A 17,314-nucleotide genomic window follows, 5' to 3' on the forward strand; every position below is an offset into this window, starting at 1 on the left:
CGTTTTTTACCGTCGTTACGTTAGTCATCATGCTCGAAGCTGCGCAGCGCAGTGTTTGGACGCTGATCTGTAGTCCATCTGTGCGTCAGACTCTGAATGTGACACATGAGGTGCAGATCCTGGATTCTGCGCCAGCTCTGTTACTGGACGCGCCCTCACTTCCGAGTGTGTGTGGGGGTTAGAGTCAATAATAATAACAGCATCAGGGGGCTTATGTTGTGTTGTGTCTGTGCTGCCAAGTGATCGCGCTGCGAGGAGTTCAGATGGCGCAGCTCTCGCATGCTTTAAAGGTTGGTGCTCGCGTGTATTTGTATATGTGCCAGTGACAGAGATCAGCTGTCCTGTTAGCGTATCTGTGCTAACACTGGAGCTATCTCTGCAGGACAGGTGGATCTGACATGATCATGAGTTGGCTTCACTCATACTTGAGGTGTTTTATCAACTTAATAATTAATAATGCATTTGAATTAATTATTCATTAGCTGATCTGAATCTGACTGTAACATTCTCCTCAGAAAGCCTAATTTAAATAGGAGTGGATTGCACTTAAGTTACTGGCCTTGGCTCAAAACCTAATGTGATCCCTACATGGACAGCTTTTTTGGGAGCCTATTATGCCCTAAAATGGCTGTCCAGATTGACAGCACAGTAGGTTTCCATGTCCTAAAAATGCTGTCTGTGTGGCCAGATGATGCACAAACAATATTGTTTATGTTGACAGCTCTCTAGAGCTTGATGCTTAAAAATGTCTATGTGGACAGCAAATCTAGTTAGGAAGCTCAGTGGATTTTGATGCTTAAAAATGCTCTGAAATACACTCTAAATGCTGTTGGGAGCTCTTCTAAAGCTTGATGTCTAAAATGAAGTCTCTATAGGCAGAAAAATGCTGTAATGCTGTCTAGGTAGGAAGCTGAGTAGGTCTTAATGCCCCAAAATGTATGTGGACTGATAGATTATGATGGCCAACAATGTTGCCTAGTTTGATGCACAAGTATGTTGTGTTTTCATCTAGGTAGCTGTATAGGTAGTTTGCTCACTAGGTTTTGAGACACAGGCGGTTAGATTCTTGCTGCTGTTTTTGTTTTTTCCTCCCTTGAATAAGTAAAATGCTTTTGATATAAGACTTTATAAAGTGGCCAGTGTTGCTGTATAAACTCGGACTGATTTGAATGCCCCCACCCCGCCCCACCCCCCAGGAGTCAGTTTGACGTTTATTGATTGTGAGAAGAAATGAATAAACCCAAAATGGCAGCAGAAAAAAGGTTAGTTTTTGTTTCCGACTTAAATATACACGTAGTAAGCTTTGCCGGTGTGTACTTGGCCTGTTGTGATGGTTTCCTGTATTCCCAGTGCTTCCCGGGTGCTGATGTTACTGAGTCAGCTGGAGAGGCTGAATGAGGAGCCCAAAGTTTCTGATAAGGATGCCATCCGACAAATCACAGGAAAAGTCCTTCACCTCATCCAGACCCAAGGTGACCTGACACACAAAACCGATGAATAAACACAATGCTTGATCAGCAGCTTCAAACATGTACAATAATTCCTGGTCTTTTTGTGGGAAATTCAGCAAATAAAAATGTTTGACTTATGCTTCATTCAGTGTGTTGCATAGATGTTTGTGAATGTAAAAGGTCTGCAAAGTAAATACTAATGTTAACCAACAGCCAAATAGCTATTCAGACATTGCTTTTAAACGGTATATTTGAATAGATTTTTCAGGGTTGTATTGAATGTCCCGTACTCCTCAGAAGTTGGTAGTTGGACTGTAATAGAAAACATTCACTTTTTGGTAGCATTAAAACTAATGAGATTCGTACCACGTTTGAGCTTCTGTAAGAACCAATGAGGTTCATTCTTGTTACACATCACGTTTGAGCTTCTGTAAGAACCAATGAGGTTCATTCTTGTTACACATCACGTTTGAGCTTCTGCAAGAACCAATGAGGTTCATTCTTGTTACACATCACGTTTGAGCTTCTGCAAGTACCAATGAGGTTCATTCTTGTGTTACGCATCACGTTTGAGCTTCAGCAAGAACCAGTGAGGATCATTCTCGTGTTACGCATCACGTTTGAGCTTCAGCAAGAACCAATGAGGTTCATTCCTGTGTTGCGCAGCACATTTGACCTTCAACAAGAACCAATGAGATTCATTCTTGTTACGCATCATGTTTGAGCTTCTGCAAGAACCAATGAGGTTCATTCTTGTGTTACGCATCACGTTTGAGCTTCAGCAAGAACCAGTGAGGATCATTCTCGTGTTACGCATCATGTTTGAGCTTCAGCAAGAACCAATGAGGTTCATTCCTGTGTTGCGAAGCACATTTGACCTTCAACAAGAACCAATGAGATTCATTCTTGTTACGCATCATGTTTGAGCTTCTGCAAGAACCAATGAGGTTCATTCTTGTTACGCATCACGTTTGAGCTTCTGCAAGAACCAATGAGGTTCATTCTTGTGTTACGCATCACATTTGAGCTTCAGCAAGAACCAATGAGGTTCATTCTTGTGTTACGCATCACATTTGAGCTTCTGCAAGAACCAATGAGGTTCATTCTTGTTACGCATCACGTTTGAGCTTCAGCAAGAACCAATGAGGTTCATTATCGTGTTACGCATCATGTTTGAGCTTCTGCAAGAACCAATGAGGTTCATTCTTGTTACGCATCACGTTTGAGCTTCTGCAAGAACCAATGAGGTTCATTCTTGTTACGCATCACGTTTGAGCTTCTGCAAGAACCAATGAGGTTCATTCTTGTGTTACGCATCACATTTGAGCTTCTGCAAGAACCAATGAGGTTCATTCTTGTTACGCATCACGTTTGAGCTTCTGCAAGAACCAATGAGATTCATTCTTGTTACGCATCATGTTTGAGCTTCTGCAAGAACCAATGAGGTTCATTCTTGTTACGCATCACGTTTGAGCTTCTGCAAGAACCAATGAGGTTCATTCTTGTGTTACGCATCACATTTGAGCTTCTGCAAGAACCAATGAGGTTCATTCTTGTTACGCATCACGTTTGAGCTTCAGCAAGAACCAATGAGGTTCATTATCGTGTTACGCATCATGTTTGAGCTTCTGCAAGAACCAATGAGGTTCATTCTTGTTACGCATCACGTTTGAGCTTCTACAAGAACCAATGAGGTTCATTCTTGTTACGCATCACGTTTGAGCTTCTACAAGAACCAATGAGGTTCATTCTTGTTACGCATCACGTTTGAGCTTCTACAAGAACCAATGAGGTTCATTCTTGTTACGCATCACGTTTGAGCTTCTGCAAGAACCAATGAGGTTCATTCTCATGTCACTCATCACATTTGAGCTTCAGCAAGAACCAATGAGGATCATTCTCGTGTTACGTTGTTAATCATATAAAGCGATCATTTCTCTTCAGAAAATTTGGACTAAGTCACATGGATTTGTTTTACAATCTCTTTTTGAAGCGTCAAACGGCCTGAGCTTGCTGAGATGCTGAAGAGATCAGCTGTGAAATGTGACAGCTCTTGGTTATCCAGCACTCGCTCGCTCTTCCCCCTGACCCCCGCTGACCGCAACCGCACACCACATATGCGTAATATCTCTACTGTCTGCACAGTGAAACCCACCCCATGCCATCAGCAACTGAAAGAAAATATGGAAATGTTCCTACGACTCCGAATGGTCGCCCCTTGTGCCCTCCCTCTCTCTCTCTTCCTCTTGCTCTCTCTCCCTCACTTAGAGTTCCCCTTCACATTTTCTCTCTCTATCTCAGTTCCCCTTCACATTCTCAGATCTCGGCCATATCCTCACATGCTTGTGACCGTCATTGATCTGTCGTGGGCTTCGCAGGCGTGTGTGTTTTGACTGACACCTCCTGGGCTGTGGGAGGGGTCTGTGTGTATGTGAAATATGATTACCCTGGTGTAGAATTTCACCAGTATCAGTGTTATGGATGAAGCGCTGGAGTGTATTCAGGTTATGAGAAGAGGCATAAGAGTGGTGGGTTGGATATGTGTTAGGAATAAAGATGGCCTACAGAAGTCACGTCAGAAGGAAGACGAGTGGTTTGTGCCGGCCCTCGGGAAGCCCTGGTAAGATGAGAGCTTTTTATACGGCTTCTAAACTTTCCAAACATTACTTGTTATGATATGTGAAGATCAAGTTTCACACTTAAAAGGATAGTTGAAAACTGTCATTATTTAAACATCATTCAAGTTGCTTCAAACCTGTGTGAGTTTCTTTTCTTTGTTGAGCACGAGAAGAAGATAATTTGCAGAATGTTGGTAATCAAACAGATGGTGACCGTTGACTTCCATTTTAGGAAAAAAAATACAATGGAAGTCAATGGTAAATGGACTGCATTTATATAGTGCTTTCACAGACACAATGGCCACCAAAGCACTTTACATTTTGCCATGCAAGCCACCATCCAGCTTGTCGAGAGCAGCTGGGGTTAGGTGTCTTGCTCATGGACACCTCGACACTTGGTCAGGTGGAACCGGGGATTGAACCACAAACCTTGCAGTTTGTAGACATGAACCAATGAGCAACTGCCGCCACAATGGCTAACGTCAACTGTTTGATTACCAACATTCTTTAAAGTTATCTTCTTCTCGTGTTCAGCTGAAGAAAGAACTAACTGCGAGGACTTCAGATGACGCCAACTCTGATAACAAACTTTTCGTTTTCGGGTGAACTATCCCTTTAAGTATTACAGTGTTGCAGCCCCTATAATAATTCAAATTTTCATCTCTTTTATATCGTACATTTTAATACTATATAGCAAATCTCTAATCTGCTAAATGTGGAGAGTTAGACATTAAGGGTATTATGAAGTTTAATGATGTGTATAGTGAAAAGCGCAATACAAAAATAAAATGTGCTTGACTATTATTGAATTTTATCGTAAAAGTCATTCATTTTAAATTCAGTTTTAGTTCTTTAGTCACAATTTTTTAGAAAACTTAATATTAGCATATTTGAACACTATATTAATAAGTATTATTAATTTGTATTAATAAAACAGATTAACATCAACTTTCACCCAACTGAACAGATATAATATATATATATATATAAATGTGTGTGTGTGTGTGTATATATATATATATATATATATATATATATATATATATAAATGATGTATTTCAACTATCAGTTAATACATCATTCAAATTTATAAATAATTAATAGAGATATTGAACTGAATTTCAAAGTAATGATTATAGTTTATGTATATTTATGTAATCTTATTTGTGAATTATCATCAATATAGTAAAATTCACTTAGGCAGATTAATTGCATTCTACTAAACAAAGATATAACCCTTAAAATAAATGAAATTATTGAATACATTGTCTTATTGAATGTCAAATGTAAATGTTGTTTATTATTATTTTAGTAGTAGTTAATAGTAATGTTTCTAAAGCAGATTTCTAAAGCAGAGGTGTAGTTTGAATAAATGTAAAAATGTAATTAATTTATGAACTTGTGACAGCTATATGAATTATAGCTAAAATATGTATATATTTCAGTTTTAAATTTCTTAGCATGTCCTTACCATTGCTTTATTTGGGTGGGGGAGTGATCTTGTTACTCTGCACTTGGATCCGGTTTGAAATGCACTGACGTGTTCGTCTGATCTTTGCTCGTGTCTCTTCGGTTACGCCGTGTCCATTGGAGAGTTCAGAGTGATTGAAACCATGCGCCGCATCAGCCTGACATGTGTACTCTACAGCCTTCTGCCATGTCATCAGTTTCTGATTTGCGCAGCACTTTTTATTTATGTCTGTGTGTGTACATCTAGGCTGGGATATGTAACAAGTTCATTTGCCGTTAATAGTAGATGGAGCGTCCATGTCTCGTGCGCTTGTCATTTAAGAGGGATCTTGGCATGCATAACTCAAGCACGCTGATATATTTACCGCTGGCCAAACTTCTTGTTCTTCCCGAAGGTGTTGGGTTCAGAAGTTCCACTGCCTGCTCGACTGCTTCGCTTTTAAATTCTCAAGTTGTTTTTAACGCTACTCTGCAGTCCGACTGTGTTGAGTTGATTTAAGTGCTCTAATAATAAGTTAAGTGCTCTAATAATAGAAGTGGTCAACAAGTGTCAGTATTTTGCCAAAGGTTTAGTGCCATTTTTAAGGTCATAAATGAAAGATGAAAATTATTATTAAATATGAAATTATTATTAAATAAAACATTTTTCCAATTAAGTCAATATTCAATATCTTAGGAAGCTTGTTTCCGCCACTAAATAAAAAATAAAAGGTAATTTCCACTTTTTCTCACAATTGTGAATTTGTCTCGAAATTCTGACTTTTTTTCTGAATTGCATGATAAAGTTGCAATTGCGAGTTATAGTCAGAATTGCATGATAAAAAGTTGCAATTGCGAGTAATAGTCAGAATTGCGTGAAGTAAAGTTGCAATTGCAAGTTATAGTCAGAATTGCATCAGAATTGTGTGATAAAGTTGCAATTGCGAGTTTTAGTCAGAATTGCATCAGAATTGTGTGATATGAAGTTGTAATTGCGAGTTATAGTCAGAATTGTGTGATATAAAGTTGCAATTGCGAGTTATAGACAGAATTGCGTGATAAGCTGCAATTGCGAGTTATAGTCAGAATTGCGTGATATAAAGTTACAATTGCGAGTTATAGTCAGAATTATGACATAATTGTGTAATATAAAGTTGCAATTGCGAGTTATAGTCAGAATTATGACATAATTGTGTGATATAAAGTTGCAATTGCGAGTTATAGTCAGAATTGCGTGATATAAAGTTGCAATTGCGAGTTATAGACAGAATTGCGTGATAAGTTGCAATTGCGAGTTATAGCCAGAATTGCGTGATATAAAGTTACAATTGCAAGTTATAGTCAAAGTTACGTCATAATTGTGTGATATAAAGCTGCAATTGTCAGTTATTGTCAGAATTGTGTGATATAAAGTTGCAATTGCGAGTTATAGACAGAATTGCGTGATAAGTTGCAATTGCGAGTTATAGTCAGAATTGCGTGATAAGTTGCAATTGCGAGTTATAGCCAGAATTGCATGATATAAAGTTACAATTGCAAGTTATAGTCAAAATTACGTCATAATTGTGTGATATAAAGTTGCAATTGTGAGTTATTGTCAGAATTGTGTGATATAAAGTTGAAATTGTGAGTTATAGTCAGAATTGCGTGATATAAAGTTGCAATTGCGAGTTATAGTCAGAATTGCGTCAGAATTGCATAATATAAAGTTGCAATTGCGAGTTATAGTCAGAATTGCGTGATATAAAGTTGCAATTGTGAGTTTTAGTCAGAATTGCGTGATATAAAGTTGCAGTTGCAAATTTTAGTCAGAATTGTGTGATATAAAGTTGAAATTGTGAGTTATAGTCAGAATTGCATGATATAAAGTTGCAATTGCGATTTATAGTCAGAATTGCATGATAGAAACAACACGGAGGACCGCTTGAGTAACTTTTGTCTCTATCTCTCTCATTTACTGTTAAGGTTAAATTCACAAAATTATATATTATATTTGAGTTTATCAAATTGTCATTTACATGCTTTAATGTCCAACCAATTTGTTTTCATTTTTGATTCGTAATTTTAAAGAGATAGTTCAACCAAAAATTTAAATTCTGTCATTAATTACTTGCGCTCATGTCGTTCCAATCCAGCAAGTCTTTTGTTCATTTTCCGAATACAAATGAAGATCTTTTTAATGAAATCTGCGATTTCTGTCCCTCCATTGACAGACTATGCAACTACCACTTTCAAGCCCCAGAAAAGTAGTAAAGACATCATTAACGTTAGAGTAGTCCATGTGATTGGAGATTAATATTTTGTGAATAAGCTGATAAATTTATTTTTTTTTTTTGTTTTTTTTTTTCCACAAACAAAGCACTCGCGTCACTTCTTAAAATTGAGGTTAAACCACTGGAGTCACATTGATTACTTTAATGATGTCTTTCAGGACTCCAGCTGCTGATTTGGTAGTGCAGGGGGAAAATGTATCAAAGTTCATTTAATCATAAAATTCCTATTGGTATGCTTTAATAAGTACAGTTACTAATAATATTACATGTTTGTTTATTGAAGATTTAAAAGTTAAGCACTGAGCTTGAATTGATATGGAGATAATTTCCTTTTATGAACAACAGTAATGTGCAAAACCCAATTTTTTACAGGGAAAAGTTAAATATTCTACACTTATTAAATGTTCCATTGCTCTTCTATTGGATAATACTGAACTGACCAAAAGCATGAGTGATTATAAAAGGAGCTTTGTAATCTTCATAATACAGTCACAATTTGAAGAAAAGTTTTAGTTTTTCCATGATATTTACATTTCATTTTGCAGATGCTTTTATCTAAAGTTTCAGACATTGTTTAGTGTAGCATCAGTTGGATATAAGGGATTAAAGGGAAAATGAAAGCATAGTCATGAGACTTTGTGACTTCATGTGCAGATCTCACTGCAGAGTCAAGTGATGTCCAGCTCCACCTCTCTGGACGTATAAGGGGGTGGAGGGATAGACAGTGGGTGGGGTTAGGGTGTGCTTGGATAGTCTAGCTCCATCTATATAAACTCACAATTGCAAGACATAAAATCATATAAACGTGCAATTCTTGAAAAAATTTGAACTTTGTAACTCACAATTGCAAGTTTTTATCATGCAATTATTCCTTTATAATTTACAATTATGACTGTCTTGAAATTCTGAGAAAAAGTCAAAATTGCTAAATGCAAATTCGCAATTGTGAGGAAAAAAAGAAGGTCATTAAAAGTCACAATTACCTTTATTAACAGAATATTTTGTCATGTTTTAGAGAAGAGCCGTAAGGAGGTGGTGTCTAAAGGCTCTGGTGGGATGGAGGTCATTCTATCATCTCTCGAGGTACCATCACTCAGAACGGACAACTTTACGCTGCCATGAAATCACATCTGTTTTATCTTAGCTCAATTTGAAGTGCTTTTCAGCTGCTGATCTACTTGATTCTTTACAGAATACACGGGATTTGCAGACCAATCTGAACATCCTCGGTATTTTGAACGAACTGTTGACTGTGGGTGAGTTTCAGTGTTGTTATTGTTACCTAAAACTATTCAAAAATGTCAAATAAAATATAATGTAATTCTTAAAACTTAAAAAAGTGAGAAATATTACCTAGGCAACTAACTGAAATGAAATAAATTGAAGTACTTAAATTATTTAAAGTTGCAGCCTGTAACTTTTTTGGGTTAAAATAATAATGTTGTAATAATTGTAATAATGTTTTTAATTCCAGTGGTACCGTTGGATTTCCGCGGTAGATTCGAGCATGTCTTTGCGTCATTACGTCACATCTGTACACACAAAGGAGAGTCTCGGCTAGTCTGCTATATTGAGTCATTGCGTCACATCTGTACACACAAAGAAGAGTCTCGGCTAGTCGGCTGTATTGAGTCATTGCGTCACATCCGTACACACAAAGGAGAGTCTCGGCTAGTCGGCTGTATTGAGTCATTACGTCACATCCGTACACACAAAGGAGAGTCTCGGCTAGTCGGCTGTATTGAGTCATTACGTCACATCCGTGCACACAAAGAAGAGTCTCGGCTAGTCGGCTATATTGAGTCATTACGTCACATCCGTACACACAAAGGAGAGTCTCGGCTAGTCGGCTGTATTGAGTCATTACGTCACATCCGTGCACACAAAGAAGAGTCTCGGCTAGTCGGCTGTATTGAGTCATTACGTCACATCCGTACACACAAAGGAGAGTCTCGGCTAGTCGGCTGTATTGAGTCATTACGTCACATCCGTACACACAAAGGAGAGTCTCGGCTAGTCGGCTGTATTGAGTCATTACGTCACATCCGTGCACACAAAGAAGAGTCTCGGCTAGTCGGCTGTATTGAGTCATTGCGTCACATCCGTGCACACAAAGGAGAGTCTCGGCTAGTCGGCTGTATTGAGTCATTGCGTCACATCCGTGCACACAAAGGAGAGTCTCGGCTAGTCGGCTATATTGAGTCATTACGTCACGTCCGTGCACACAAAGGAGAGTCTCGGCTAGTCGGCTATATTGAGTCATTGCGTCACGACCGTGCACACAAAGAAGAGTCTCGGCTAGTCGGCTATATTGAGTCATTGCGTCACGTCCGTGCACATAAAGAAGAGTCTCGGCTAGTCGGCTGTATTGAGTCATTACGTCACATCCGTACACACAAAGGAGAGTCTCGGCTAGTCGGCTGTATTGAGTCATTACGTCACATCCGTGCACACAAAGGAGAGTCTCGGCTAGTCGGCTGTATTGAGTCATTACGTCACATCCGTGCACACAAAGGAGAGTCTCGGCTAGTCGGCTGTATTGAGTCATTACGTCACATCCGTGCACACAAAGGAGAGTCTCGGCTAGTCGGCTGTATTGAGTCATTACGTCACATCCGTGCACACAAAGGAGAGTCTCGGCTAGTCGGCTGTATTGAGTCATTACGTCACATCCGTGCACACAAAGGAGAGTCTCGGCTAGTCGGCTGTATTGAGTCATTACGTCACATCCGTACACACAAAGGAGAGTCTCGGCTAGTCGGCTGTATTGAGTCATTACGTCACATCCGTGCACACAAAGGAGAGTCTCGGCTAGTCGGCTGTATTGAGTCATTACGTCACATCCGTGCACACAAAGAAGAGTCTCGGCTAGTCGGCTGTATTGAGTCATTACGTCACATCCGTACACACAAAGGAGAGTCTCGGCTAGTCGGCTGTATTGAGTCATTACGTCACATCCGTGCACACAAAGAAGAGTCTCGGCTAGTCGGCTGTATTGAGTCATTACGTCACATCCGTGCACACAAAGAAGAGTCTCGGCTAGTCGGCTGTATTGAGTCATTACGTCACATCCGTGCACACAAAGAAGAGTCTCGGCTAGTCGGCTATATTGAGTCATTGCGTCACATCCGTGCACACAAAGGAGAGTCTCGCCTAGTCGGCTGTATTGAGTCATTACGTCACATCCGTGCACACAAAGGAGAGTCTCGGCTAGTCGGCTGTATTGAGTCATTACGTCACATCCGTGCGAACAAAGGAGAGTCTCGGCTAGTCGGCTGTATTGAGTCATTACGTCACATCCGTGCACACAAAGAAGAGTCTCGGCTAGTCGGCTGTATTGAGTCATTACGTCACATCCGTGCACACAAAGGAGAGTCTCGGCTAGTCGGCTATATTGAGTCATTACGTCACATCCGTACACACAAAGAAGAGTCTCGGCTAGTCGGCTATATTGAGTCATTACGTCACATCCGTGCACACAAAGGAGAGTCTCGGCTAGTCGGCTATATTGAGTCATTACGTCACATCCGTGCACACAAAGAAGAGTCTCGGCTAGTCGGCTATATTGAGTCATTACGTCACGTCCGTGCACACAAAGGAGAGTCTCGGCTAGTCGGCTGTATTGAGTCATTACGTCACATCCGTACACACAAAGGAGAGTCTCGGCTAGTCGGCTATATTGAGTCATTACGTCACATCCGTGCACACAAAGGAGAGTCTCGGCTAGTCGGCTATATTGAGTCATTACGTCACATCCGTACACACAAAGAAGAGTCTCGGCTAGTCGGCTATATTGAGTCATTACGTCACATCCGTACACACAAAGGAGAGTCTCGGCTAGTCGGCTATATTGAGTCATTACGTCACGTCCGTGCACACAAAGGAGAGTCTCGGCTAGTCGGCTGTATTGAGTCATTGCGTCACTTCCGTGCACACAAAGAAGAGTCTCGGCTAGTCGGCTGTATTGAGTCATTACGTCACGTCCGTGCACACAAAGGAGAGTCTCGGCTAGTCGGCTGTATTGAGTCATTACGTCACATCCGTGCACACAAAGGAGAGTCTCGGCTAGTCGGCTATATTGAGTCATTACGTCACATCCGTGCACACAAAGAAGAGTCTCGGCTAGTCGGCTATATTGAATCATTGCGTCACTTCCGTGCACACAAAGAAGAGTCTCGGCTAGTCGGCTATATTGAGTCATTGCGTCACGTCCGTGCACACAAAGGAGAGTCTCGGCTAGTCGGCTATATTGAGTCATTGCGTCACATCCGTGCACACAAAGAAGAGTCTCGGCTAGTCGGCTATATTGAGTCATTGCGTCACGTCCGTGCACACAAAGAAGAGTCTCGGCTAGTCGGCTATATTGAGTCATTACGTCACATCCGTACACACAAAGAAGAGTCTCGGCTAGTCGGCTATATTGAGTCATTACGTCACATCCGTGCACACAAAGAAGAGTCTCGGCTAGTCGGCTATATTGAGTCATTACGTCACATCCGTACACACAAAGAAGAGTCTCGGCTAGTCGGCTATATTGAGTCATTACGTCACATCCGTACACACAAAGAAGAGTCTCGGCTAGTCGGCTATATTGAGTCATTACGTCACATCCGTGCACACAAAGAAGAGTCTCGGCTAGTCGGCTATATTGAGTCATTACGTCACATCCGTACACACAAAGAAGAGTCTCGGCTAGTCGGCTATATTGAGTCATTACGTCACATCCGTACACACAAAGAAGAGTCTCGGCTAGTCGGCTATATTGAGTCATTACGTCACATCCGTGCACACAAAGAAGAGTCTCGGCTAGTCGGCTATATTGAGTCATTACGTCACATCCGTACACACAAAGAAGAGTCTCGGCTAGTCGGCTATATTGAGTCATTACGTCACATCCGTGCACACAAAGAAGAGTCTCGGCTAGTCGGCTATATTGAGTCATTACGTCACATCCGTACACACAAAGAAGAGTCTCGGCTAGTCGGCTATATTGAGTCATTACGTCACATCCGTGCACACAAAGAAGAGTCTCGGCTAGTCGGCTATATTGAGTCATTGCGTCACGTCCGTGCACACAAAGAAGAGTCTCGGCTAGTCGGCTATATTGAGTCATTACGTCACATCCGTACACACAAAGAAGAGTCTCGGCTAGTCGGCTATATTGAGTCATTACGTCACATCCGTGCACACAAAGAAGAGTCTCGGCTAGTCGGCTATATTGAGTCATTACGTCACATCCGTACACACAAAGAAGAGTCTCGGCTAGTCGGCTATATTGAGTCATTACGTCACATCCGTACACACAAAGAAGAGTCTCGGCTAGTCGGCTATATTGAGTCATTACGTCACATCCGTACACACAAAGAAGAGTCTCGGCTAGTCGGCTATATTGAGTCATTACGTCACATCCGTACACACAAAGAAGAGTCTCGGCTAGTCGGCTATATTGAGTCATTACGTCACATCCGTGCACACAAAGAAGAGTCTCGGCTAGTCGGCTATATTGAGTCATGTCACATCTGTACACACAAAGAAGAGTCTCGGCTAGTTGGCTATATTGAGTCATTACATTTAGATGTGTTAGACCAATCATAACAGAGTGGCTCATCTGACCAATTACAGAAGAGTTGACTCTCTAAAAGGAAAGGGTTTAGAGGGACTGAATCCTTAATCGAGCCGTTTCTGACACTGTGAGAAAAGAGATGATGCTGCAATGTATGTTATGAGAGAAAAAAAATGTGTTTTCACTTTCACTGGATGTAAGCTTATTGTAGGAGATCTCCAAAACAATATTAGGAACCTTTACAGTCTTTTGAACAAATTGCAAATGCTTTGATACATTCATGGAATTGATTATATACAATTGTCTGCTGTTTCCTACATCATCAATTGCTTTTGTCATGTTGATCAAAATATATTATATGGTTCCCTGGTAGAATGGTCTTACCCCTCAAACATCTAGGCGTTAGTCCTAGAATAAGTGATTAAATGCAAAATGATTGAACTAGTTGTCATAAACTGTCAATATTTCCATTCAATTCTATTCTATTAGACTTTTTTTGTTTGTTTTTTATAAATGTGTCCTGAATTGATGAATTGCGGAGGTGAATTTTGAATTTCATAATGAAGGAAAATATAAAGGGCTTGATCAACCAATGACCAACCAGTTGTCTAAAATAGCTCAGAGTTGCATCTCATGACGCTGCATTTTGCAAGCATATATATAGACAGAGCACAACACAGTGTAACAAATTCTGTCAATGGAAGAATAACAAGGAAACAAACAGGGTCAACAGCCGGGAAGAAGAACAGGATTAACAGGATGCGTGTGGTGGAAGGGTACGAATGCAAAACAGTGGAAGAGGTAGAATATTGTAGACATGTTTCTGATGAAATAAAGGCCACTACTTGTGGACCATGTTCTCAATCATGACCTTATGGATGATGAGGGGGGAAAAGGTACAGCCTGATGTTGGGAGAACAATTGTGTCCTCAACTATTCAAACGTTTGTTGAAGGAACAGGTTCAGTATGTAATCAGACAGTGTTCACTATACTGTACTGTTATGCAATATTACTGAAGTCCACCTGTATTTTACTCTATGCAGTAAATATACTCTATCGAGAAAGTATAATGTAACACACAGACACACACACACACACATATATATATACATATATGAAGAGCTCTTTTCCAAAACGCGTTAAACAACATTTTTAAAAAAAATGAGTTTGTCGTGTCATTCTGCTGTGGACAGAACCCTTTCACTGCTCCATCAACGTTTCATGCCGAATCGCTATATTTCCTTGTTTAAAATGTACTGCAAGATACAGTCTCTTTCCAAGCCGCGATAAGCGCCAGCCCTGTTTTTAGCCTAAACACGATAAATCCTCAAATTCAATGAGCGCTCTACACAATCCAGCACGGCGGCGCTCTGAACAGAGGTTTATTATGTTCATTTATTCCTCAAAATGAGTCCTAGTTTTCTAGTCGACTAGTAGTAGATCGTTTAAGCCATTTGTATTATCAGTAATCACATATATTGATTTAATTAAATGGGAGAGAAACCATATGAGCGTTTTTAATTGCATATTCCGCATCTCAACGTATGCATAAAGCTTGCCACAAAGAACCGGCAAAAGTAATGATTATGCATGAAACATTTGAATTGTTTATTAATAAACTGTTTTCTGTCAGTGTCAGCAACAAAGATAAAGTTGATGATGCTTACTCGCCATCTTCGCAGTGAACGCGCATAGAGAAACGCATACTTCGAATTAGCCTACATACGCAGAGAGTTGCCAATTTATTTTAGTTTTTAATTGTTTTGTTTAAAAGTAGATATTTAAAGCTTTCTGTAGCTTAGTTCTCAGGCCTGTGTGAGGCAAGCATCGCGGTGTTTCGGTTCATATTATGAGACGCGCTCCGGTTCACCTGCGCGCCTCTGTGTCTTGATTATATTGTCTGATATTTACTTCTTATGTATTAATCCAGTCAATTTGTCGATGAAACATTTATTAAAATGAAGATACAATTTATATGAAACGAAATTTACAAGCTTTCTACAAAACAAAACTTAATAAGTGGTCAAAATCATGTCTGACGCACTCCAAATATTTTCCGATATTGGGCAGCTTTTGAATTTTGATCCTATCTTACTCATCTCATGCGGTTCCCTTTTCATAGCCTACTCAACATAGATGAAATAATAAAAATAAGTAATGTAATATTATTAAAAACAAATGTGAAATGTTTGTTTTTTTTTGTTTTTTTTTTACTTGTATTTAAGCGTCATGCTGCTCTGCTTTGCTCACATGTTATGTAGCCTGTGTGTGTGCATGTGCTGGAGGGGTGCCCATCCCTTTTTTGAATATCGTTATCATATATTGATAATTTTTAATAATTCGTTTTTTTCATGCATATGTTGAAATTGGTATTAATAATTTGTTTTTTTCATGCATATGTTGAAATTGGTACTATTTGTTTGAGGTTTGACTCTTTACTAAAAATGACTTTACTAATAATGATACAAAAAATGGATGGATTTATAGCGTTTTGGAAAAAAATAAAATTAACTTTTAAATTATCATTAACAATATTGTTGTTTGATTTAATAATTATTGTTCAAAATGTTCAGACTGAACCAATAAAACATTTAAACAGGATAATTTGAATATTCACAAAATGTGTGGGTCTAGGTAAAAAATGTAGTTTTCCTGAAAACTATTGAAATGGATTTATAGCGTTTTGGAAAAGAGCTCTTCATATATATATATATATACAGTATATAGTCTTGTTTTTCTTTATATTGAAATAATAACATTTGACTGCAATAATTTGACAGACCAACAGTAAAAGAATTACTGCAATCAATGTCCTACATACAGTAGTAATGTGTAAATTTGTACTGATATTTATACAAGTCATATAGATAAAGTGCAGTCTTGTGCATTTTCATTGTCATCAAAATCGTAGCCTTATTTTACATCTGAAAATACAGACAATACTGTTATATTGACAACAACACTAAGCATTTTGAATATCTTGTTTGTGAACAATGACTTCTCATTTTGATGGCACTGACATGAGATGAACTAAGGATTTTGAGCAAGTTTTTTTTACTGGTAATCCATTGCGTAGTGCTGTCTGTATGAATTGTTTTAAGAAAAAGCACTTACTGGTTTGCAAATATTAACGATGATTCAAGAAATGTACCAATGCGACTGAGAAAAACTGTAAAATAGCATAATAATGGCACTTTAAGTGGCTCTCTGAAGGTGATGAGACATGGGGCAAGATTTTTGAGCGATGTTGCTTGGGCACTTTGCCATCGAGAATGTGCAACAAATTTCTGTCTGGATACTTTAAATCGGTCGTGTGCCCCGTATCTCACCTGGTTGCCCAGCAACAATGTTCAACAAGTTGACCTGTGTTTCATCCCCTTTAGACTTCCATAAAAGTCCCTTTGTACACTACACTAGAATCGGCTAAGAAAAGCTGTAATCAGGAGACTTCAGTCAAAACAGTGTGTTTCTGAAGGACAGAATGGCTGTGTCAGTTCTAGCACAATGTTTGTTTCACTCTATCTCTGCTGTACTTGTTGTGGTAGGTGGAGGCCGTAGGACCGGGGTGTTTGTGTCTAAGGGAGGAACAGCGATTCTGTTACAGTTGTTAGTGAGCTCCAGCAAAGACCCTCCTGCCAATGAGGAACTAATGATTCTCATTCATTCTCTACTGGTCAAAGTTGGCCCAAAAGGTACAAAAGACTTTTCACTTGTTTTAGCTTTGCTAACACTGTAACCTAAAATCAGAATACACCATATTTGGTAACACTTTATAATAACTACACGCTAATAATCATTAGTTAAGCATGAGTAAACCATTACTTCATCATTCATAAAGCATTAATAGACATTAATAAGCAGTTCATAAATACAGCTATAAATGCTTTCTTCTTGATTTAAAAGCATATTTATAATTTGTTTAATAATTGTATTTTCATCCTTTATTAATGATCAATTTA

The 17,314-nt window shown here is 39.3% G+C and overlaps 1 protein-coding gene across 1 annotated transcript in view; it reads left to right on the plus strand.

Moving 5' to 3' along the window:
* Positions 1 to 93: 93 nt before the first annotated feature.
* The window catches only part of agtpbp1 (ATP/GTP binding carboxypeptidase 1), a 52,755-nt gene continuing 35,534 nt past the window's right edge, over positions 94 to 17,314 (plus strand). Inside the window, 6 exon segments of the mRNA XM_039674769.2 lie at positions 94 to 290; positions 1,197 to 1,262; positions 1,351 to 1,472; positions 8,807 to 8,874; positions 8,984 to 9,047; positions 16,901 to 17,047. Of these exon segments, the coding sequence (XP_039530703.2) occupies positions 1,231 to 1,262; positions 1,351 to 1,472; positions 8,807 to 8,874; positions 8,984 to 9,047; positions 16,901 to 17,047 (433 nt within the window). The 5' untranslated portion in view covers positions 94 to 290; positions 1,197 to 1,230.

The sequence above is a fragment of the Pimephales promelas genome, chromosome 14 (assembly GCF_988280905.1).
Source record: "Pimephales promelas chromosome 14, fPimPro1.hap1.1, whole genome shotgun sequence".
In the NCBI taxonomy this organism is placed as follows: domain Eukaryota; kingdom Metazoa; phylum Chordata; class Actinopteri; order Cypriniformes; family Leuciscidae; genus Pimephales; species Pimephales promelas.